This window comes from Perca fluviatilis, chromosome 5, assembly GCF_010015445.1.
Source record: "Perca fluviatilis chromosome 5, GENO_Pfluv_1.0, whole genome shotgun sequence".
Taxonomy (NCBI): domain Eukaryota; kingdom Metazoa; phylum Chordata; class Actinopteri; order Perciformes; family Percidae; genus Perca; species Perca fluviatilis.
Window position 1 is genome coordinate 10882328 of NC_053116.1, and position 26475 is coordinate 10908802.

The following is a 26475-nucleotide window of genomic DNA, read 5'->3' on the forward strand; positions in this document are numbered from 1 at the left end:
TATCTGCAAAACTTAATGTGATCAATAGTAGCCAAAATCGTAATCGTGATTACAATTTCGATGAATTGCACAGTCCCAACTAACAGATTAATCAACAAATTGTTTCAGCACTAGATGAGAGACAATCTTTTGCCTGCCTATAGGCTAGAATAACAGCTTCTGCGAATCATATAAAAACTATCCTCTAGGTAATGATGTGGTCTCATAGTACGCCACAAATATTGCATTGTCTAACTTCTCTGTCTGTACGAAAAATAAAAAGTGTAGCCATGACAACACAGTCGGCTTTACTCCTACTTGCTACTGCAGTGACAAACAGAAAGAAAATACATCCCAGGAATACACCACTCGGGCCCCCGAACGTGAGAACTATTTTTGTTTCTGCACAGACGAGCGGTATAGGTTGACTTTTCCACCCTGCCCACGCCCCTGGTGCTTTTAAAGAAAACAAAAGATAAGTTTTGACAAAAGGAAAAATTGAAAAGGAATTGACAACTGGTTCGGAATGTTATAATCCTAGGACAGGATGTGGCTGTCACAGCACACGGCATGCACTGACCTCTTCAAGAGGTGAACATACTGGGGGTTACAGATAACACTCTGGAATACAGAGACACACTCCTGGAGGGGGATCACACACGCACTAGTCTCGCTTTGCCAGACCTTCCTCCACAACGCTGCGCAGGAGGGTCTGGCTAGTCCACACAGCATTCCTGGATGGGAGAAAAAACGTGCTCTGGTTTATTGGCATTTCTTTAAACCAATCAAATCGTGCTAAGTGCCACACGGAGCCACGGCGCCTCTGCTAAATAGCCTCGGGAAGGAACTTGTTTTGGTGGAACGTGTGTTACGTTCAAAAGTTGTTTTAGTTGTGCAACAGAAAAATCTGATTGGACAGATAGTCTAGCTAGCTGTCTGGATTTACCCTGCAGAGATCTGAGGAGAAGTTAACCATAGTCCTCAGAAATCCACCGGAGTTTAGAATTACAACCAAAGAAAGCGGAAGGTAACTGAAAAGAAGGACATCCGGTGGAATTTCCGACGGCAACAGATCAATCCCGGAAGTGGAAGGTCGTGGATATAGACTACATACACACTACCGGTTATCACGGAGGGAACAGCACAGCGGCTGTCTTCTGCGTTACAGTGGCTTGATGTGATCATTTACTCAAAATGTTACTCTAACTTATACACTCGTCTTGCCTTCATGTGATACTGGGCTGCTGAAAGTAAAGGCAGAAAAAAAAAACCTTTAGAGGGACCAAAGCGAATAATTAAAAGGCAACATTATGATTGATGGCAGCTACTGGCCATTGTTTTTATTCAACCCTTAATTCACTCATTAAAATAGTTTCAGCAGGGCAGTGAAACTTAAAACCTGTGTCCAAAACAGTTCATCCGTTTTGTTAGAAACTGGAAACACCAGCTGCTCTCTACTTTGTGTAAGCAGATGTCCATGGACCCATTCCAGCTGCTGTTTTTACATGAGCCTGTGTGGGGAGAGGTTGTAAAACGATATCAAAACCTATGGCCCTAAACAATCTGGCTCCACGGTGATTGAGGCTAAGGAGCTAAAGTAGGACAGGGAGATTGAGAAATAATAGCAATAATGTTACAGCCTTCCAGATATGGCCAAACTCTGCACAGAAACACGCATACTGTTAAATACATGCACACACATACAGTAAAAATGAAAAGACCAAACTCAGGACCTTCAGCAAAGGACACAAGCCATGATTCCATCCACACATTTTTTTATTTAATACTGAATGAAAATGCCTTATGGAAACAGTAAAATTCGATTGAATTTCATGAGTATCGATAGCCTGACGTTGTCATACTCAGATTCTAGTCAGAATAGGAGTCTGATACTGCTCCATTGGGCGGTGATTAGGGCGTGTTTCAACCGAACCAGGAAACAAAATGCCTCTGCGCTCAATTGGATAGACCTACAACCAATCAGAGCAACGGAGACAGACGTCACAGAAGCTGTAAGTCAAAGGCAGGCTTCGACAGAGCAAAGGCAGAGGCGGCAATTTCCGTGTCATGCGGACGGGTGTGGCAATGTGTAAACATACGTGATCGCGGTTCTTGGTTCCTCTTTTAAAATGGATGCGCTGTCGATATCTTCTATAATAGACGCGATGGCGGAATCTACACATCTCAGTTCTCCAGCAGCAGAATTCAAACCAGCGCTCTTTGGGGACGTGGTTGATTACGTTACTGTTGATCATCTGTCCATCATCGTGTAAAGCCCACCCTGACAATTTGATTGGTCCGAACAGCTCTGGTTCGAGCATAGTTGCTCCACAACGCAAGTCCAGACCGAACTTCCCGACCTCAAATGTTGTGGGCGGGGCTTCGTTCGCCTGGCATCCAGGGCTAGAATATCGACACAAAGTTTGTACGTTGGATCTCATCGGATTTTCTCTTAATCGGTAAACGGCTTATGCGTTATTTGCTGAATAAATAATTAATTGCAAGGTTGTTTTATGGTTGCTACCCGCCATAAAACAAAGAAGTTTCATTCATTTCCGCCACGTATTTCCGCTTTCTTTGCAGACGTGGCAGGTGTCAACAAAGACAGATATGAGTGGACGAACGAAAAGACGAGAGACTTTTTAAATTTAATTTACGAGCAAAATATAAAGGCTATTTAAGATGGCAAAAATCGTTGTCGTCTGGCATTTCCGTGCTTCTGCATCATCATTGCAATGTTTTGATAGTGTCGTTGTTGTCTTATTACAGCTTGATATGCCGCTATCAGCTGGCACATAAGCACTATTACAACTTGTGCGATATTAATCATTCGTAGATAGACGTCGCGGCCCATTTTGGCTAGCAAACTTTGTCCGCAAATGTTTGCTTGTAAGTTGTGCGATTCAGTGCGAAAAGGAATGGAAACACCTTGAAGTGTCTCAAATCAATTCGATATACCACTTTCATCGCAACACAGCATGTGACGTCATCACGCACAGGTTTTTATTCGCTTTAAAAACAGTTGGATGGAACACGCACTTTCACCGGCTTTATTCGCATGAATATTTTTAAGCGAACTTCAGATAATTCAACTGACAAGTGGATGGAAACATTCAGTCTTGTGATTTCAATTAGGAAGTATAAAGCGCGGCTTCAACGACATGCCGTTTACAAAACATTAATTACCAGGAGCAATTATTCTGGCAGTCAAAAGGCCTCAGCCAAGGCTCATTAAGTGCTTTTATTCCCCAGGGTAAACACTATACCCCTCCTTAAAGACAGCCCTGACTGGCTATCCAAAATACACTACGTGTTGTACGTGTCCATTGCTTTCCACCGGTGTTTAGCATGACTTCACCTTGGATCAATCAGTGTGAGGAGGATCACTGAGCTGTTGTGGAGGTTTTAGTTTTGAGCCAGCATGACAAGCCAGGGATGACACAAGAAGCAGAGAGTGCTTCCAAGTTCTTGCTTTTGGAATTCACACTATAATCTCGGGGCTGCTCTTTAGCTGCACATACAGGCAATTTAGATCTGAGCGCTGCAGTGATATCTGGAGTTTCTCTATCGCCCTTGTCCTGCCAACATTTTCTGGGCTGAAAATGAAGGCGAAACAGAAGGAGAGGGCAATCCCCCTCCTTTACGCTGGTAAAAACCAACAGCTGTAAAATTGCAGCAGGGTGCCAGGGGAACAGGGAACAATAAGCTCACCAGAACAGCAGTAATTGGAAAAGGAAGATTTGAATGCTAGCACGCCGTCTGCTTTTCATTAAGTTTGTTTCACTAGGTAAATATTGTTGCTAGATGATCTACTTCCCCGAGTTAACTCCTTTTTTCCCGCTGGATGATCATTTAGTCAGTGTGGTGACATGTTTTTTGTTTTCTTATCATTAATACGTTTTCTTTAGAGAAAAAAAAGTTGGCTACAAAGGAAGATACAGTAATTCAGAGAGAGAAAATGCATTTTTTAAATGTCCTCCCTTTGTTATGGTGATGGTCTGGTGGCGGCTAGCAGAGGAGGTAACAGAACGGACACTGGTGACAGGCAGTTTGTAAGAATATTTGAACGGTTTAAGCTGTAGCCTGACCTGGCTCTCTCACATGTAGAAATCACTGAAGGAAATTGGCAGTTTGACACAACACAGGCTCCGGGTTTAATTACTCCGCGAGCTCACGTGGCTCCTCAGCCATAACTTTGGGCCCAAGTGGACACACACCCTAGACTGACATCAGACCACTATCTGCCAAGGCTTATGTAAGAAAAGACCCACACCCTCCAGCAGATGACGTGAATCAGACTTCATCACAACGTGGGACTGAAAGAATGCTGGTCAATAGCCGAGGGCCATGAGAAAGAGAGTGGCAATATTCTGCCCAAGTTTACGTTGGCAGGGCGAAGCTTCTTGCTGAGAAACAGAAAGTCTTGTACACGTCTGAGGAGAAAGATATGGATGCTGATTTCTACTCTTTGGAAAGTGTGTGCTGTCCCTCTTTTTAAGGTTTGGATCCGGACATGTTTTCTTACATTTAAAAAAAATTCTGCAGTATGCAGCGGTGGAAGAAGTATTCAGATCCTTTACTTAAGTAAAAATACTAATACAATCACTGTAAAAAACTACTCCAAGTAGTTGTAGTAGTAGTAGTAGTTCCAAGTAAAAGTCCTGCGTTGAAAATGTTACTTAAATAAAAGTATGTAAGTATCATCAGGAAAATGTACTTAAAGTATTAAAAGTAAAAGTACTCAATGCAGAAAAAGCCTCACATTTTAGAAACTGGAAACGATCCAAACAGTTCTGTCAACCAACTAAGTCTTTAATGGTCTGATCATGTCAGCTGGACTTGTAGGCCGTTATATTGTTGGGTAGTTTCATTTATAATAAAACATGGTATTTTCTAAGTTTTGTGTACTAATAACTAAAGCTGTCAGATGAATGTAGTGGAGTAAAAAGTACAATGTTTCTCTCTGAAATGTATTGGAGTAGAAGTAGAAAGTGGCATGAAAAGAAAAGACTCAAGTAAAGTACAAGTACCTCAAACTTTTACTTAAGTACTGTACTTGAGTAAATGTACTTAGTTACATTCCACCACTGGCAGTATCTGAGTTTTTGTGCATCTCTCTTCCTTTGAAAGCCACTTAAGTGTGTGTGATACAAAGGAGTTCCACTGAGCACTGATGGCTTTTTGGGCATATTCACACAAGAACATATGAATGCCAAATTTGGAATCTCCCAACCACGAGTGAATATCTTGGTTTCAAACAGCAATTGTCACAGCTCATTCAGCGCTGCCTGGGGCCCTGACTTAGCAACAGAAACATCATTGTAGACGTTAGCTGAAATAAGAAAGACGCAATGTTTTCCCCTTTCTCCACAGTAGACTTGAAGTTTGAGGTTTTCCCCCAAAATCTTGAAGAGAGCGTCAGCTTATAACATACTCCAAGAGGCGTTGAATGACATCATCCAACATTGCAGTCCATGCCCATTTCGGCGCTACATATTTGGACATCTGCATAACTACTGAATGACAGCCATGGGAAGTGGGAGCAGAAAGTAAACCTGTTTGTCAGAGAGGCGAGGTGATTGGCAAAGTTAAACACATTCACTTATCAAGAGCATCAAAGGCTCTCATCCTGTCTCTCTTGCATCCCGCACTCCATCCACTCATCCTTTCACTCCTGTGTGCCTGAATCAGTGTTTCTAGACTACAAATCCAAACTAAGATGTTTTTTTTCCGGCTGCAAATGTTATTAACGGAGTCTTGGATAAGCACAATTAATTGCACTTTTCAGCTGGAGCCTTCGGTATGACAGTACAACATATATTCTGCCAAGCTAATGTTGTGATGCCACCCAGCCTGAGGCTTGAAAATGTACTTTTCTTACTCCATAAGCAAAACCGCATAGTATCTGACTCCATAAACATGTTGCCGGGTGAGTGGTAAGGCCTTTGCGAAGTGAGTTTGCTGGTTTCTAAATATGAGACAGAGAGATAAGTTAATGGTCAGCCTCTTGATATCATGACTTCGAGTAAACATGGCGTGTTATCTGCATGCAACCTCTCTACGCGGATTCTCGCCCTTTCATACTACTTGCTACGGTGTCAATTCACACGCAATCGCAAGGTAATGTAAGTCAATGGAGGCAAAACGGCGTTGATAAACACGCTAAAAAGCGAGTATATGAGCATGCCAATAATGGCATACGAATTGGCGTGTCATACATACGCCACTTCATGAGATCAGTCTGTCTCTGGCTACATTTGCACTGCTGCGTTTTGGTATATATACGAATATCTTTTGTTACGTTTGAACGCCAGAGTTTCAGAACCTCTAAATCTTCTGTTCTGTAGAAATACTACGAAGCATGCAAGCAAGGAAGCAAGGAAGCAAGCAAGACAGGCCTAGGATCAGCTGCCACACCCATTCGCTCCTTCTGTGGCTAATGACATCACTGCAACCGAATCGGATGTGGCATCGATTTAACCTCCCGACACACAACGATTCCCCACTGAGAACAAGACACGACAAGAGCTGTGCAGTGGAACGCCTCTGCATATCTCAGTATACACTTAACAAAGAGTCCTTTTCATGTAGATATGAGAAAGCCGTAATGGACCGAGAAACATTAAAATGTCTTTGAATGAATAATGGTGTCATCGGGGGCTAGACCTCTGACCCATATGTACGGCTGCAGCCACGTGGTCCTATATTGTGAAAAAGAGCTAATGAGGAGACAGATCAGTCTCTTGTGACTCGGCTGGTTGTTTAAAATGTCATCAAAACAAAAACAGAAATAGCCACAAACATGATCGACACAGAACGGTAGAACTGGCGAGATCGTAGTAAAAAATAGTTTGTAAAAGCAATAAACCATTGCATGTATTTAAGCGTGAGGTTTTCCGTACCGGTTTTTTCGGAGCCATATGGGGCCATGCCTCTGAAAATTCGCACCAAAATGCCAGTTGGACACAAGTGTCCACAATGTAGCAGGTCCGTGTGATCAGAGGACTGCTGTTGGATGTGGTGAAGAATAGAGGATGGCTCAGCAGTCTTGAGACAACACCCTGGTGATATTCTTAAAAGTAGAAGTCAGAAGCTGTCTGCTAAAACCTAAAACAGGAGCAAGACGCTTGTGCCATCCGTTCATGTAAGATCCTATTACTGTTCCTATTTTCCTAACAGTTAATCACCAACCCTAAAACAACATCCTAATTATAGAGATAATAAGATAGAAGAATGGCTAAATTGGTTTTCCAATCAACAGTAACAAACAAAAAAATACATGCTTGGTTCTAAGTTGTGTCTAGATCGTCGACCCTGTTTCGGGACTTTGATTTCTTGGTGGGGTGTGCCCAGACTAATTAGATTTCCATGTAAATCTAATTACCATCTGTTAAGCTGCCGATGCAGACGGTATGCGGTGTGCCTTTTTTTTTTACCATGCAAACTACGAACATGTTCCGCCATCGTTTGATCTTTTCCCTTTTAAAGTAAACCCTTTCGTTATTTTCAGCAGTCTGGAACCCTCCTCCAAGTCCACTGCGTCTCCCCCCCCCCCAAACGTTCCCCGCCCCTGTTGCCATAGATGGAGCCTAATGGCTCTGCAGAAGTTGTTACATCGGGCTGAACTAGAACTAGTCCTGCTTTACAACCGGCGAGGCAGCAGCACCGTCCAAGCCATACATCACCCTGCAATTAGCATCGGCACTGAGACTGATTTGAAGTGGACACATGTTCTCTCACACACACACACACACACACACACACACACACACACACACACACACACACACACACACACACACACACACACACACACACACACACACACACACACACAGTACTGTTTGCAGATCTGCAGGGAACACAGTTAAGGGAACTATTTTTGCTCTCTGTTGAATCCACGTTAAATGTGGTCACTTTGTAATATGTTGCATGCATGCAGCTCCCACACACACACTCACTTATAAATTAAATATCTTTAGAACTCCCGGAACTCACAGTCAGGCATATATGCAACAGAAAAATACCCGCATCTAGTCTGATGCTGTGTTTGTGTGCTTGTTTTGTATAATCATTTTACACACATTCAAACACATGGTTAGCTCCACCCAGATGCACAGCAGGATGTAAAGCATGATTATTCTCAACTGCAACTTTCCACTACTGAGCAGACCCTTTGTGTCTGCAGCCACCCCGCCGCTAACCATGCCTCTCTGCATCTGTGTGCAACCTCATGGTAGAACACATGAAAGCAAACCCCCACAACAAGTGTGTAGAAAGCCACTGTTGATGTACACATTCTGCATGACGTGAAAGGCAATTTTTGCCCACTATAATGTTAGAGACTCTTGCAGACAAAAAGAAAAGAAGGGCAAAAAGTTTGGCCCCACACATAACATAAGACTCTGCGTACTGTAGATAGAAGAAAGGGAACATTGGAGTGAAATAATACTGCAAAATAAGATACTTTAAATCAATAAGAGTACTCACTGCTGAGCAACAGAGCGCAGAGCACCAGAAGTCCAGCCATCCTTCTCCACAGCCCATTCATTCTCCACATGGACGCAGCCATCCTCTCTGGTCAGACTCAGCGCAGTCGGTGGGACTGTGTGAGAGTAAAAAAAAAAGAAAAAGTGTGCTGGGTGATAATGAGTGAGTGTGTGAGGGGCGGTGGAGTCGGGAGTTTCCTGTGAGGTCTAAGTGAGCAGGACAGTCAAGCAGGATAAAGCCTGGCTTGTGTTCTGTTGCTCTTTATACGGCCCCACTCCTTTGGCCTCTCGCTCTCTCTCTCTTTCTGCTCTTTCCACACCCCTTTTCTAACTGCCTGTTAACCAGTTTCCCCCAATGCAACCGTCCCTGCCTCCTCCCTTGTCCCTGTGTGTGTGTGTGTGTGTGTGTGTGTGTGTGTGTGTGTGCGTGTGTGTGTGTGCAGCAAGCACCAGAACGAGATGGTTTAGTGGGTGACCTGTTGAGCTTTATCTTTATTGCTGTTTCGTTTCCTGGTGACAATGTTGGAAACTCCAGTTTGCACAGTTTGTGCGCTAGCGGTGTAACCGTTTCTGCAATTTTGGGCACTGTGGTTGCACTTCAGCAGAGTTTCAGGTGCTGCTTCAGTAGATAAGTTCCAAGTGCAAGCCTTTTCCAGTGGTCTGTCTCATTAAGTTTGCGTAAACTAATTTGCAATCTGTGTGCAAATGTGCAATCTGTAAATATAATTATTAATTCATTCATTACATTTATATAGCGCTTTATCATAGACACTACTCTCTAACACCACCAATGTGTAGCACCCACCTGGGTGATGCACGGCAGCCTTACGACGCCAGACGCTCACCACACATCAGCTTGATAGAGAGGGAGGGGAACATATTTTTAGTGGTGGGGAAAACGGGAGAAAACCCACGCAGACAACATGCAAACTCCACACAGAAAGGCCCGGGATGACCAAGGATCAAACCCGGTACCTTCTTGCTGTGAGGCCACAGTGCTAACCATTGGACCACTGTGCTGCTTAATATATGCCTAATATGAAACACATTTCACAAAATACAAAAATAAGGTTTGTAAACTCACAAAAAGGATTTGCAAATATCAAGCGGCTCTGCAAAGACACAAACAAGTTCCACAAATGAAACAAAGATCTGCACATTCCACACATCCAGCGGTGGGAGGAGTATTCAGATCCTTTACTTAAGTACAACTAATACAACAACTAATACTAATACAACACTGTAGAAATACTCTGTTACGAGTAAAAGTCCCGCTTTGAAAATGGTACTGAAGTCAAAGTATGTAAATATCATCAGGAAAATGTACTTAAAGTATTAAAAGTAAAAGTACTCAATGCAGAACAATCCTCACATTTTAGAAACGGGAAACGATCCAAACAGTTCTGTTTTTAATCGGCTAATCCTTTCAGCTGGACTTGTAGGCCGTTACATTGTTGGGTAATTTAATTTATAATGAAACATCATATTTTATAAAATACATGTGTTTTGTGTGCAAAAATCCTAATTTGTAAATTAACTAAAGCTGTCAGATGAATGGAGTAAAAAGCACAATATTTCTCTCTGAAATGCACTTTGTTACGTCCCACCACTGCACACATCTACAAACAAAGGAAAAGCATTTGTGAACATCTTCCTAACATACGCAACTTTCAAATGGATATTTGTGAATTTCCAGTTGTTATCTGTGACTCGAAAAGGCATTTGTGGATCTCAATTCTACCCGTGTGGATCTGCAGTTTACATACACACAGTTTTGAGACAAACATTCTAAAAGAAAAAAAAAAGTACACCAGCTCAATTTATGGATTAAGCGCTGCTATGTGAGCACACATTTGAAATATCTACAACATAACAGGCTTCGGCTTGACTTGAGACAGGATTTGTAGAAAGGCGTTAAAGAAGCTGAGCGTTTTCCTATTTTTTTATTTTTTTTTTGGAAGATGTTCCTGGTAAACAGGAAGCTCTTATCCTGCAGCCTCCATGTTGTGTACATAGCTGAGAGGCCTGTAAAAGCACATGGCGTCACACAAAGCGCTTGGCCCCGCTTTTTGTGCGTCCCTGGACAGATGACTAACAGCCTACAGTGAGTCATCCATTGAACCGCAGAAGTACACATGCATGCTTCCATGTACCGTGCACGCACGCTTTTTTAAAAAAAAACGCCGTTAACACACGCGCACCGACATCACAGACAAAACACACGTGCTATTTCCTAATTACACCACATCAGCAGAAAGTGACAAACTGTCGGACCGCTGTGCGGCGTGTTGTGGGCGTGTGATGCTGGGGTGTTCACCGTTCATGTTCACACAGAGATGTGCTGTTCTACATGCGTAGAGAATCCAGGCAGGCCACATCTGGAAGCACTGCAATCCCACCGCTGGGTTTTTGAGGACTGCCTGGAGCCTGGTTTTCAAACAATGCAGCCATATGGGTCTGAGTCGAGCCAAGAACAGGCTGGTGTCTGGGAACGGGCGCTCCTGCTGGTCACCCTGTATGTTTCAGACCAGAGACTTGTTAAAGTTTATTAAGCAGGGCCTTGAAATCCCATTCACAATTAATAAAACTCAAGCTAGGATTTACAAAGTGGGGACATTTCTGTAATAACTGTGTTTTAAATAATGTCTGCATTTATATATTTGCAATATTAAAAACATTTAAGTCCAAAACTTTAAGATGTCTTGAACATGCCTCACTGTGAAAATCAAAATGTACTTTTTTCAGTGATTTAAGTGTGCTTTTTCAGATTTAGTGTGGCACTGTTTCAAGGAGAAACATCTAACACTCTTTGGGGGGAGGGGGGGGGAGCGGAACAAATTAAGAGTCAAACAATTGTGTTAAGTGACAGTCAAAAAGTACTCATTGAACTAATTAAAAGACAATTTCATAAACAGCTGTGTTACATTTTTATATAAAAAAAACATCCCTATGCTGAGCTTTAGATCTCAAAAGGAGTTAAAGCAAACAAACACAGTTAGCATAATAGTTAAACTGCTTATCTCTAGTAATATTTTCTCACATCATCACACACGTATATTAATTGGAAAACATAATTATACAGGGCTTTTACACAGTTTACAATACACCAGTAAACTGGACAGAGTAATATAAATATGCGGATATATGTATTCACCATGTTTTCACATCTATCTTCCAACTTCTCCTCCGGCATGACATTTGTTTGTGACAGATTTAACTTCTATATCTTTCTTTCTCCCTTCCTTCCTCCCTTCCTTTATCTCTTATCTCTTTCTCCCTCGTTTCAAATGCACAAATAATCTCTGTGCTGTAAGGGGCATTGCCAGGACATCACAAGGATCGGCACATGGTAGCAGAGAATCTGACCCTCAGGGACCCATTTGCATTTGGTTCTTTTTAGGAGGTTTTGGCATTTTGTGAGTCTTGAAGCCAGCTGGATGGAACCATCATAGGAGCGTGACAAGACATGTGACTGTACAGGATGACAGACTTAAATACAGGGGAGGAGGGGGGGCTGGTTACATTAAAAGTTCACGTTTTGGAAGAGATCTGGTGGCTAAGTTGCCGTTCCCAATAAGAGTCCAGGTGGTGGCCTTATTTCCCCTCATCTGTCCCTCTGCCCAGAGCGTTCAACTTCTCTCTCCAACACTGCTGCCACATTAATCCATCTCCCCAAACCCACACTCTCAGATCTCAATTTTAAGGCCATCACGTGCACGCATCACAACCACAAAAGCACAAGACAACACACACACCCACTCAACAGCCCTTTCACCATTCTGCCCTCTGGATGGAGGTACAGGACCCTTAGGTGCTAGAGAGCATCGCTATGGCAAAAGCCTGGTGCCTGAACAAGAGACCGAGATCAATCACTGCCACTTTGTCCGTGTTATCGGTCTGTGTTATTTCTCTGCATGTCATTCTGTTATGTTTGTACTTTTGTTTCTCTGTATGCGTGCTGTGTACATGACGTACGGTGTTTGTGACAAATTATTTCCCCTTGGGGACATAAAGTACTGTGGCATGTGTCACAATATCCCATGCTGAATACTAAGACATTTTATTTCCTGAAGACAGCACTAAAACCTGAAAATAATTGAATGGAGTTTTTTTTTGTGTGAACCTGCCTTTTATGAATTAACAGGTTTTTACTTAAAGGTGCTCTAAGTGATGCCACGCGTTTTTTAGGCTACAACATTTTTTTGTCACATACAGAAAACATCTCCTCACTGTCCTTTAGCTGCCTGTCCCATGAACACACTGTAAAAAAACGCGGTCTCTGTAGACAGCCCAGGCTCCACAAACAGGCAGCAGGCGGATAGTGAGGAGATGTTTGCTGTATGTGATGAAAAATGTAGCCTAAAAAAAACGCGTCGCATCACTTAGAGCACCTTTAACACCTGCTTGCAACCGCTTTGTTTATGTTGTTAATTCACCCGTTGTTTTTAAGTGGTAATTATGAAGAAGCTGATGAGAACACCATGCCGTCAAAAGAGCTCAATGTTAGGTCATCTGTGCCACAATACTTCAATCAATTTGTTAAATAAAACAAACATTCCTGGAAGTTGAGAGGCTTTCCTGCTTTCCTTTTCATCAGTGGGGTTGGAGGGTGAACGCAGAGGGACTCTGTTTGGAAAGACTTCCCAGGCACGGATATCCGTAATGATTTGACCAATGGAGAGGAGAAAACAATGAAAAATCCTCCCTCTCTGTGTGATGAAACTGCCGGTGCTTCTCCATTCAGTCTGATGGGCTCCTCTCCTCTCCCCTCATCATCCTGCTGACCTACCCATCTATCGCCACTCCCACATCTAAATTCCTCTTCTGTTTCCTGCCATTCTCCCGGTGCGTGATGTTTCCGAACAGCCAGGAATCCACCCTGACCTGCGAGTAATGAAGTGTGCAGACAGACCCGGCAATGACCCCCAAACCAGCGAAAAGACAAACATGGAAATATATTTATACTCACCCTTAACCTTGTTGCTTGTGCTATCCCTATGCCCTGCCTTCCACGTCTGTTACATAAGGCCGTGTTAAACGGGACAGACAGGAACAAGTGATTCCGCACAGTAATGGCGGGGCAGCGCCAGAGTCCAGTTTCTCACCAAGGGAGCTGGGAGGAAAGAGCGACACAGGAAGACAATAATGGAGGTAACAACACACAACTGCTAGACCTCCGCAAAATACTCCGGAGCAGGTGCCCCCATTGGCACGCGATAGCTCAACCAATGGCACATTAGCAATAAATAATGTTAAATAATAATAACAAAAAAGAGTTTTTTGGAAATGTTGTCATTTGCACGCCAAATGAGCTCTTTCACAGACATTAGCAAGAGCACAGCCTATTTTTTACGGTAGTTCAATCTACTTTTTCATCCTCTGCATTCCTGAAAAACCCGCCTTAAGCTTGATTTATGCTCCCGCGGAGGCTCCACGCAGAGATTTCGCCGTAGCCTACGTAAGTGGCCTGAAGTTTATACTTCTCTCTCTAGATCTCTTTAAGAGAATAGAAGGGCCGGCCTGTGTGTGTGTGTGTGTGGTAGAGCGAGTGAGAGAGTGCCGACTCTAGAGGCATAGTGGGAGAAACAAAGTGTCTCCCCCTGTGCTTTCTGATCATGGTCGAAAAAACCGGAGTAGGAAAAGTCAACCCTGTCCTTGATTTCATGTTGGAGAACCAGGAAATGAGTCGGGGAATGCTTCCAAGCCCGCGCCGACGACGTGCGTCGCCCACGTACACGTAGTTACATTTTTTCGATAGATGCACGTCAGGCTACGGCGGCGTAGCGTCCAGCGTAGGGTCCGTGTCTCCATGTACCTACGTAGGTAGCCACGACGTCGGTTTAACGCAGAAGCACATATCGGCCTTTACGCTGCCTCTGATTGGCTCGTATTGTTGTTGACTTCTTCAAAAGAAGTCGACGCGAACACTGCCTGAGCGAGCTCGGTGGATGATGGCTGGCGAAATGCTGATGTGGCACACTGATTTACAAGAATATTTTAAAATGGCACTTAATAACTTATATTCAAATGGTTGCGGACCCCTGCTCTGGAGAGCTAATCTTTGTAGAGCATACGCCTCAGTCTCATGTCTGGGGTAGCTCAAATGTGTGAACAATGAAGATATAGGCCTACCTTTGTCAAGAGGAAAGCTAATGGTGCTGGGATCAACTAGAGCATTTCAGCCAATTCATTTGACCCCACGTCACCGAAAAAAAGAAGAAGAGTGAAACCTGAAGCCACAAAGACAGCTTGATGACGTCGCCATAACATTATCTCGACAGGTCCTATTGAGAAAAACGGACGGCCAGGGAGAGACAGAAGCAAACAGTTAATATAACAGAGGCCTCAACCGCTTTTGTTATTACATCATGTTCTGGGAAACCCAAAGAATGTTGCTGTGTAAACACAATCCACACACACACAACGCTGTTGAATATGTCCCGCAGAAACAATAAACCCAATATCTGATACACAGTCTCGCTAATCTCTTGTAGAGCTGCAGAAACATTCCCTCTCTTATTCGTTTACTTTTTCGATATGCATGACCTGATCGCTTTATTGATTGAGAGGTCTGCGTTGTTGTACTTTTCCGAAAACACAGAGCCTAATGGACAAAAAAATCCTCCCTTTCCTTCTCCTCCCACCTTTAACTCTCCTCCGTTCTCTCCGTTGCCTTGATCCCATACAGATGTTCTTCTTTAGCACTCGCCTCTGGAGGGAAACTTCTCCTATTGTTCATAAAAAAAATCAATCCCATTGTGCTGGCCGAGCCAGCCCAATGCACAAAGCACGCACGTACAGTTTCATGAGCAGAAAATCATGCATGCATACTCAGCCGTTGGACTCGTATGATCAGATACCTAACTCAGCACGGAAAGTTAGTCAACACATAGCAACAATGGCAACAGTTTTTTGGAAAATCACAGCTCAGAAGAGAGCATGTTAATAACAAAACGCAATATCCTCTCAATATACATCTCTCTCTCTCTCTCTCTCTCTCTCTCTCTCTCTCTCTCTCTCTCTCTCTCTCTCTCTCTCTCTCTCTCTCTCTCTCCAACCTCCCTTTGAGTCTCCTCTCTGTCCCCAGCTTCCTCATGTCCTTTCCTTTGCGTTTTTGAAAAGGGCAAATTCTACAGGCCTGTAACTACACCTAATTGGCTCTGATTGGGTGGCTGGGTAGACATCTTGAAGTGATTTATGCTCAAGGTTGAGAGGGCTGTGAAAGTCGGGAGTGCTTTGGGGTCTCAGAGATTCTCAATCATAACCTCAGGAGCTTTAAATCCCTGATCCGGATTTTCTTTGGAGTGTATCTATTGAGGGTCTGTGCATATCGATGCAGAAGAAAGCACTTGCAGAGAGCGAGAGCAAACCATCGAGCACTTCAAAAAAGGCATTTCACAGCTCGTATTTCACCGCCTCATATTTTGGATTTTGTAATTCCAGCTTTAGCAATTATATTGAGCAATCATTTATTCGTCCTTAATGTCCAAGTTATGTAACTATTCTGATTGTTATTTGCCACAAAAAGCGAAGGGGGGGGGGGGGGGGAGGTGGGGAGAAGGACAAGGACAAGAAATGAAAGAACGTTACCATATCATTTTCATCGGTGCTATTCATGCTTTTCGAAAACAGTCCCTGTTTTGATGCCAAATTAATATCTTGCTTTTGGACTGGTTAACTTTCTTGCATCCATCACAACTAAGAGGGACCACAGAAAATGAAACCCTGCTGTTTGCACAACAGCAGAAGCGAGCACCCCACCATGCTATTGGCATCTTGTAAGTACATAATAAACTGTGTGTGTTCTGGCGGCACATGGCCAGATAAGGTCTGTGGGATTAATTCATTAGAGTGCTGGCTGCCCAGATGGCTCTCATTACATGTATCTGTTCGATTCATCTCTGAAGTACTTTCACATCAGTCAAACTGTCAGCAGTTAACCGTGGTCTTTCAGTGAAGGAAGAACTTGGTAATTCTAGCCAGTTGTATTGACTGATATTATGGTCTCTAGGGGCCCCATTAAAATCTACACAAAGTTCAAATATAGCTTTGCTGAAACAGATGTTAAACATTTTTTATTATTCATCTTTTTCACCACAATATGAAGGACTATTCTTATTTTTTTTTTTAAATGACTCCGACTGGACTGTTGAATGCAGGTGTTTACACAAAATAAACATGTTGCAAGCTCCTAATTTAACTGGTTTTATTTCTGGGGGTTTTCTGAGTCATAAGGAAATATGACCCCAAAGCTATTTCAGCAGCAAACCATGAGATGGCACTACAGGACCAGGCTTTTAAAGGCATCTCATGCCGGTCACAGACAGAAGAGAAATTTCTGAATGACTCAACTCTGCACTCTTGTGGCAACAGCATAAAACTAAAGATGTCCTCTTGTGTTAAATCCCCCCAAAATAGAATAGATATGGAGTTGGATAATGCCAAGCCATGAACCTGTCAGCATGTCATACATTAGAAAGTATGACAACATGCGCAATGCATGCCTAAAAGATAAAATCACCCCAATCGAAGAAAGCTGAACTAAGCCAATAGGTAAAGGAAGAGGGCAAATAAAAGAACAATCTCCTTCAACACGCATCCAAGATCAGATCAGATCAGATCGCCTTTACAATCATCCAATAACCCAACATAAAACATCTGGAGTGTTTTTTGGATATGGCGAGTGGATGAGGTGGTGTGTGTGTGTGTGTGTGTGTGTGTGTGTGTGTGTGTGTGTGTGTGTGTGTTTTGAAGCAAGGAGCTATACACCTCACCCCAGTCATTCTCTGAAGTGTTGCTCTGGGCTCGTCGGGAGACGCTCAGGTCCTCCACATCAAATATTCATTTCAGAGAAACTCCTAAGCCTTAAATAATTCTCAAAGAAGTGTGCCGAAAGCGAGCCCTTGCAATCCTAGGCACGTTTCTATCTGGACAATGGATTCAAGGGAGCACGAGGAGGGAGACAGAAAAAAAAGTGTGTGGGGGGGGGAGAGATTAGATTGGATCTATTGTGTGGGCCCATGACAGATTGGGTTGCTTCAAGACGTATCGTGTGAATATACAGTGTGCAACATGTTTAATGACAACAGACTATGTTCAAGGAGTCTCTATAATATCACTATATTTTTGACCAAATACATAGATATTGCGGCGATATTGAAGGGTTTATATCGGTGCTTTCACAAAATATACAATGAGATTTTTGATAAATAATCATCAGTAAAGTGGATATAATGACTAAGTAATGGTAATGGCAAATAATAGAACAGCTAGAACAGTCTGGTAAGTTCAGAAAATGACATCACTTTACTGTAATGCAACCAGGAGAAGACAACGCTTGTGTCATATTACAATATCCAAAATTTAGGACGATATTGAGTCTCATATATTCATGTCGATATATCGCCCAGCCTTGCATGGAAGCTTATGTTTTAATATCCGGATTGATCACCTTTTGGACATTTTAACTACCATGAAGGGCTTAGGATAACGCACTCTGAAATATCTGATGGATATCATCTATTGATTTAGTGGACTAAGTCTTAATTTCAAGGTTTTTGAAAACCTACTTTCTAACAGAACACTGAACAGGCCAGGCTCAAGCCTGTCAGTCTGTGTGATAACAACCATCAGCCGATCTCATCTGATCTGACCCTGCTCTCAGCCAGGACTTTATTCCAACAACAATTACACCATACCGGATGGATGATCTCGCACTCATTGCCCCTCCATATCGGAGACCCTGACTGAACAAATCTGTCTCCCTTTGGTGAGTGTGTGGCAGGTGGCGCGTCGACTCGCCCCCCACCGGCCCAGTCCTTCGGCCCTGGCGCGCTGATAAGAGCTCAGCGTGGAAAATCTGACAGCGGCGTTCTGGCCTTTCAGAAGCGAGCGGGAGAAAATGAGCCATGAAGGAAATCGGAGGTGATTATCTTTATTATCAGACAGGGGAGTAGCTGTGGAAACGGCGACCTGTGTGTGTGTGTGTGTGTGTGTGGGGGGGGGGGGAAGAGATGCACAAGCTGTTCCAGCAACATGCTGATTGGCCCATACAAGCACCAATGGTAATTAACATCTGCATATGCAAACGAGTGCTCCAGCTAGGGAAATTTGGCAGGCGTTTCTCACCTGCACCCTGTGCCTGAGAGCAGCAGGGTGGTTGAGTTTGTGTCACTGTGTGTATGTCTAAGTGTGTGTGGGTACACAGGGGTGCAGACACACGTACACAACATCAAATTATGCGTGTTCTGTGACTTCATATTCACAGCACTAGCCTGTTCCGGGGTGCACTTGTGTATTTTAATGTCCCTGTGCATTTGCATAGCTGAAAAATACTTACGCCTGCACTTTTTTTGGAAGCACAGTTGGTATGGGTGGACCGGGGGCACTGGGTCGAATGGACGCCATCCTCCCACCGCTTTGTTTTTGCTGTGCAGTGCTAAAAGAGATGAGGCCACCCAACAGGAGGCTGTCAGTGGGCCTGCTGGGGGAGCCTCATTACCATTTCAGGGAGCAGGGACAAATCGCGTCCAGAGAAAGACACTGATCGCCAGCCTCGCCTGCCGATAGGGACAGTCACAGTGCTCAGAAAACTGGAAGAACTTGTCAGAAAGTGGCAGAGAGGGCACTTTCTGTAATTTTTAAGTTGTATATGTACGCATGAGTGAAGCAGTTAATTAATAGCTTGGCTGTTCCCCTTTTCCCAGGTCTCATTTATGCACCTGTTTTTTCATGTGTGTGCTGTTTTCGAACATCATACTCCGAGCCTGTAAGTGCGACTTGCGACCTGCACCTGTGTGTGTTTGTGTGTGTGTGTGTGTGTGTGTGAGGCTAACACATGCTGCCGAATGAGTCTCTGACCTGTGAATTATGCAGAGCGCCCACTTGCGTGGCCCGGCGTGTGCTGTGCTGTGGAGTTCTAATGAGAGAGAGGCTAGCGGGCGGCAGGTGAGACGGGCTGCAGAGCACACCGAGAACGACAGCTCCAACAGCGGGAAGCCAGGCTATAAATAGAGCCTGTGCTGAGAGTTTATGACACCTGGATTCACATTCGTTAGCAATATCCCTCCGACCAACTTCCACTACCACCCACATCACTTTCTTGTGTTCTGTTCAGCCTCAGTGCTGCTTTTTGTGTTTTCTCTCTCTTTCTTTTTTGCAACTTTCTTTGCTTACTTGGAGCCGTGGTAAGCACTTTATTTTTGGCATTGTTGGGCAAAAATGTCATAATAATCTTTTAGCATATTGTAAACCAAGTGGTCTGAGAGAAAACTAGACTTTTGCACCTCCTCTTGACTCTGTATTCAGGCTTCAGAAAATCTAGCTGTCACAGGACAATTTGGTCAATCACAGGCCATTACAGACAGAGAGAGAGAGAGAGAGAGAGAGAGAGAGAGAGAGAGTTCCTCCTGGCTGTTCTGTGCCAGCACTGTTGAGAATGATTTAATGTGTATTAATATGCAGCTGAAAAAAAACCCACAAATTCAACATTTACTTAGTTTGTGTAACACTTGAATGGAAGTAAATATGTTTCATCAGATTTTGAAATTAAAAAGCCATTGAATGTCTAGCATTGAAATGATGTATCTGAATTTTATGCCTCAAAATTTTACTCTTCAAATTTCCAACAACATAAATCTAACTCTAGGGGTGTCACGATTTCGAATTTAAATCGAAAATTGATCGAAAGAGCTTTCCATTTCGACTATCGAAATCAAAAGCAGGACCGGCAATTCCCCCAGTATCTATTTTTTTTGTCCCTCCACCCTACTGGCGCACGTCCGAAGAAATAAACAGCAGACACACGGTGTAGCTTACCGGCTGGTAGCATGCAGCTGAAGACACAGGGTAACGTTAGCTTACCGGTAGCTGACCCTTTTCCAGACACCATGGTCAGTGCCGGAGTCGGAGATGATGGAGAAACAACAGAACTGAAAAACCCTCCTGCTTCCCTGAAGTCAGTGAGTGACTTAGGTAAACAAACAAGGAAGGTAAAGCACGTGGGCTGGAAGGGACTCCACGGTGTGTTCATGTGCGTCTCGGTAAACTAATGACGCTTTCAATTTCGCCTCGGTAATTAAAAAAAACTCAAACACTAAGTACACTTGGTGGCTCTTTATTGTGGCATTGCTATCACTGCTGAAAAGAGTTTACCTTGTCATAGTTGAATAACGACAGTTCGGTGGGTAAGGTGGGCATACAGAGAACCTCAAAGTCCCATTGACACCACTTTCCTCTGCAAATCTCACAATTTGAAACTGCCTCTGAAAACGGGCAAATCCAAACGAAGCTAATAGTTGACGTCAACTCTGTGGCTGTACCTTAATTGGCTTTGGCTCACGCCCCGAAATTGACATACCTTGTAGACCACTGGTCTGAGACCAGCTGGTGTTCTGAATGTAGGTCACGTAGACATCAGACACTGGTTTAGCTGCGAGCATGCTCTGTGTACTTACAGGGGAATTACAAAGAAGAAAGTTTGGAAGTTTTTCAAGGATATTGAAAGTGAACCGCGGTCGTAAATGCAGAGTTCCAGGCTGTGCAGGGAATGCTGACACTTTTCACGTTTCATTGCGAGCTGCCGGTCGTGTTGCTCCAGGTAAGCGGTAATTGGTGGGTCGGTTACCCCAGAAAAGGTGACTGTGCGCTGGGTACAGAGCACCGCGAGCTGCCACTCGTGGAGCCCCGTCAGGTCAGCGTAGTTGGTGGTCAACCAATCAGCGCGCAGCTCATCTAAATATTCATGAGCATACCATATAAGGGAGAAAACCTCTTGTTTCATTCTTGGGCTATTTCACAGGGTTGTATTAGGGAGCATAGAACAGCACCCGGGCCATTTTCAGCCCAACCAATGTTACATACCCTATTAGGAGACCTTAAGGAACAGTGTCAAATACCCTATATATCACCCCTTTGATCACCCCTTTAATCAAATCAAATCTAAACTTAAAATTTGAAAGTCAAATCGAACCTACAGTATGACTGCTTTTCGTCTACAGAAGTGCAACTCTGCCAACACCACAATGCGTGGTAATACAAAACTTTTCTTTATGATCAAACGCGTGGCTACAAAGTCCCTATTGCAGCGATTTGCCTCAAGATGATCAGTGGCAAACAGTGGCAAACAGTGGTAAAAAGGGAAAACCAAAGACATTTGAACAACCATCAGGATCAGAAGTGAGAAGAACTGAGGTCCAACAAGGTGTCAGGGTGTGTTTCGCTGTGAAATTAATACTCAGCCATTCTTCAAAATGGGGCTGAAATCATCCCTGGCATCCTCTTTTGCCAACTCACATTACTGTAATTATTTCAGAATTTGCCTTGTAATCCAGGCTGAGAATCCTACCCAGAACGAATGGGATGTCAGCTTTACGCAACTACTTGTAAAGGCATTATAGGGCGTTAAGTCCCGCGTGGATATGAATTGGTCTCAGCAGTACAGGATTAGAAGCAGCGGGGATTAGACCTTCCCTGGAGGAAATACAGGAGCAGGGGTGGCCAAGGGACTCAAGATATAGAATACATATTGCTTGATAAACTGGCTGCAACAGGAAACTACTGTAAGAAGCATTGTTTATACTAGGCTTCACAATACGAAGAACATATCCCGAAAACGATATTACTTGTGATAAATAAACAGATATTAAAGTGTACTCAGTTCTGCATTTCTGCTGCTTTCAGCATTCTGCTAAAATACAACAAATTGCTTGTTGAGTTTAAAACAAATCATAACAAAAGTAAATCATTTCCGACATTCTTTTGTTGAACAAATTGAACATGTAATTGAATATAAAAGGCACCACTAAAAAAAAAAAACAGACAGTTTTGACAGTTTCTTTTTAATGTGTGTAATTTTAATTTTTGTCATTTTCTTTCAACTTACTCAAAAAATCTCAGAGTTTCTTTCGCGATACGTCGCAGCCTTTCGCGAAGTGTATATTGCCCCAGTTGATATTGCGACGACGATAAAAAAACGATATATAGTTTATTATTTATTTATTTATTTATTTATTATTATTATAGTTTATACCATCACTCCACCTCAGTAAACGGTGTCAAACTGCACTTTCTTATTAGTCATGTATATGAATGAATGAATGACCACCCCTCGGTCTGTTTATACACTATATCTACAATGTTCTACTTCCAGGATTGCTCCAGTGCTGCCGGTAATTCCGCCGGATGTCCGTCACCTTCCTCTTTCTTTGTGTTGCTGTTCTAAACTCCGGTGGATTTCTGAGGACTATGGTTAACTGCTCCTCAGATCTCTGCAGGGTAAATCCAGACAGCTAGCTAGACTATCTGTCCAGTCTCAGTTTTCTGTTGCACGACTAAAACTAATTTTGAACGTACACACGTTCCACCAAAACAAGTTCCTTCCCGAGGCTGTTTTGCAGCGGCACCGTGGCTCTGTCCGGTGCTTAGCGGCACCCAAGACGATTGTGATTGTTTTTAAAGAAATGCCAATAAACTAGAGCACGTTTTTCTCCCATCCCAAAATGCTGTGTGGACTAGCCAGACCTTCCTCCACCGCACTGTGGAGGAAGGTCTGGCAATGCGAGACTATTCACATAATCAGTTAAATCTGCTTTTGCCCCAGGTGACTATTAGGTATTAAAGCGGTGGTATGGTTGCCATCATTTTTGTTTCGCTCAAGGACTTCGCTTAATGCTTTCATGGGCACCTGGACCTCCTTCCTGCTCCTCTTTCTGCCCACTTATCTGCTATTTTCTACTGTTTCCTCTCTAATAAAAGACAGGTGCATCCAGAAAGTGGCCAAACATATGAGCTTTTTGCCTGGTCATCCACAATCGTCCTCTGTGGAATCACTGACCCTCAGGGCCATTTCATTCCAGCTAAACACACTGACCCACACTTCCATTAGCAACCTAATGTGATTGCAGCCCCTTCGGTGGCGCAGAGAAGCTGAGCTCAGTCTGAGCTAACAGACTCGCATGAAGACAAATGACGGCAATTCAGCATGTTACAGCCATGGGCTACTCAGGAAGGGAGTGGGAGATGCAAGATCTCAGACTGAGTCACAGATACAGGAGGTGAGAGAGGGATGGCCTGTGTCTCCCTGAGGTATGCACACTGTGGGGCGGGGTTTTGGGGATGCGCCTGAAAGAGGCCAAAATTGGCACTGCCTTTGGATGGAGGTTTTCAAACCGTGGGAAGGGGAAAGAGAGACATGAGGCAGATACACAGTGAGAGCTGAAAGGGACAGGTGTGTGCAGTTGTTCTGAAAACAACAGGAATGTAGTTATTGTGGTTTGGCGGGGTGATCAACACAATCAGCGGGAAGGAAATCGATCCATGTAGGCCTATGTATCGTGATTTTTTTTTTTGTGAAGATTTTTTAAAAAGTATGTTTGTTTTTCTTAACCAATGATTTACCTAAATATTTTCCGTTTATACGGTACCACCGACGGCTACTCCATCATATCTGTTTCCAGCAAAACAGACTAGAAGCTGAAAATACACGGAGGCCTAATGTAGGCTACTTCTGAAATAAATGTGATGTGCATTCTTTTTAGAAAACAATTCGTTTTTAGAAATGTCTCACGATGCTACTGTCTCTAGGAGTGTCCTATTCAACTTTAGTTTTTGTTAAAGAAGGGAGAGAGAATCGCAATACTCAACAGGCCTACTATCGAATTGCAGTTGAATGAAAATAGAATCGGCACCCATGTATCCTGAAAGAATCGAATCGGGCCAAAAGCATATCGTGCCAGCCCTAATCAGCAGCAGCAGCAGCAGCAGCGGTACCCAGCTAGAGGCATTTCAGCCACTTTAAAAACCCTGAGAGCCCGAGTTCTACAATTTGCGTCAAAACCGCACACCTTCTTGGGAGTCTTAATTCATTCATATCTAAATCCTCAGATGTAATACACAAATGTTAATGTTGACTTACACTTACCGAGGAATATATCTTCGTCTTCGGTCGCATACAAACGTCCGTAAATCTGCTTAGAATTCATTGAAAAAAAGACGCTCCGTATAACAACAGATCTTGCCTGAGAATTAGCACATATTTAACTTTTCTTTAGTTTGGAAGTAATCCAGTGATAGCTGTCTGTACATCTATGGTCACATTGCTAACAAGAACTGGTACTAGCTAATTCGGCATACTTTTAATGGTGCCAATTTGACAAAAAAACAAACAAATTTGCTGACAAAAAGTACCTTATTCTTATTCTTTCCGGCAGACTAAGCACAGTTCAGTGCGTTGCTGCCTCCCACTGGTGTAGAAACGGCATTGCTGCTTTTGCCCTCAGAGACATTTGTACCTTATATACTGTCACATTTTTACATTTGTAACCACGGAATCTAAACATTATAGCCTACTACTTCCTGTTTACTTGTGTACATTCTCCCAAAGTATTTTGCAAAGTGTAGTTTTGTTTATTTTGGGTGGTGGGTGGGGGGGTGGTGCTGGGGTGTTTAGGGCTTTGGGAGGTCGCTCAACAAAAATACACGAATCCAGATTTTTAGCTCTATGCAATTTTTAACCAGCAAAGTTTATTTATATATAAACAACAGTACAAAGTGAATCATTGGCTTGCAAAATAGGTGTGCTTCATATTTACAATAGGTACACAATAATATATTATCATAACAAAATCAAAGCAAATAAAAAAAAACAAGAGAACAACCTTTTTTAAATACTTTAAGTTTCTTACAATTTTCACAACACTTTTTATAAAACAAGAAGAACAGACAGCCATTATTATTATTATCATCATCATCGTTATCATCGTCATTGCCAGTAATTACTATTTTACAGAACTCCAGTGTCTACAAAGGGTTTGTTTACAATGGGTTTAAAATGGAAGTATAGTCATTACATATTTTGTGATATTTTGACTTGAGAGTAATACATCGGATCCCTCAGGGTTTCAATTCATCGGTCTGATGCCATGAAGCAAACAACAACAAAAAATGCTGATTAAATGCTTTGTTTTGTATAAGGAATGATGATGACACGCGCCAGTCAAAACCACAACCCCCGTCTCTTCGGCAACGCGTTACACCGAGAGCAAAGAAAGTGCACAAAGCGCCTTCAATTAGCAATCCGCTTGAGCTGAAATGAGGTTGTGTTTATGAGCGTCTATCCATCGCTCACACGACCCGACAGTCAGATGGGATTCTGCGCTGCAGAACGCGAGTAAACAAACTTTTCTCTTCTCAGTTCAAACTGAATTAAAACGATCCTGGAAACGAGTGTACATGGAAACAAGCTACTGTATATCTAGGAACAGAAGAAAAAAAAAAAAAAAAAGGTGCATTCAGCTGTAATGTAAGACATGTATAGGCTACATGGGCTTCCGGTAAGAATTTGCAGTTAGACTCTAATGACGGCGCGTATCGATATGGAATAAAAGGCAGAACTGAAGCATGAATTAAAACGCATGCAGAAAGAGGAAACATCCTGATATAAATGATCTCGGAGAGCGGAGAGAGAAATCAAAGCCACTCGCAACCAATTTGTGCGCCTCCGATTGCGTTCGTCACAATTCTGAACACAGGGGAGCTCATCTGAGAGTGGGAAAGACTCGAATAAACATACATTTGTTTAATCCCTTGCAAAAAAGGAAAAGGCATTTAGGTCCTGTTAAAATGATAAAAAGCATTACTCCATACAAGCAATGTGAGGTATGAGGAGGATACAATTCTATTTGCTGAAATTGGGAAGACACCTTAATCAAAAGGAAGAAGCTTTATGTTTATGTACTGTACAGTATATGTGCGCCATTGTGTACCTATAGATGTTTATTAGGGGGTTAGCGATAGGGCTGGGCAATATATCCATATTATATTGATATCGATGTATGAGGCTAGATATAACGTCTTCAATTCTGGATATCGCACGTGACACAAGTGTTGTCTTTTCCTGGTTTTAAAGGCTGCATTAAAGTAAAGTGATGTCATTTCCTGAACTCTCCAGACTGTTCTAGCCATTTTATTATTTCCCTTTACCCACTTAGTCATTATATCCACATTATTT

At 43.0% G+C, this 26475-nt stretch overlaps 1 protein-coding gene across 4 annotated transcripts in view; it reads right to left on the reverse strand.

Moving 5' to 3' along the window:
* The window catches only part of si:dkey-261h17.1, a 39069-nt gene extending 14470 nt beyond the window's left edge, over positions 1-24599 (reverse strand). Inside the window, exons 1-2 of one of the 4 annotated variants that reach the window (XM_039801697.1) lie at positions 24388-24599; positions 8470-8584 (exon numbers count right to left, since the gene is read on the reverse strand). In XM_039801697.1, coding sequence (XP_039657631.1) covers positions 8470-8551 — 82 coding nt within the window. In that variant the 5' untranslated portion in view covers positions 8552-8584; positions 24388-24599. Of the gene's footprint in view, positions 1-8469; positions 8734-13437; positions 13456-24381 lie in introns of those variants that run through there. The other 3 variants (XM_039801699.1, XM_039801698.1, XM_039801696.1) reach the window with 3 other exon arrangements.
* Between the last annotated feature and the right edge of the window lie 1876 nt (positions 24600-26475).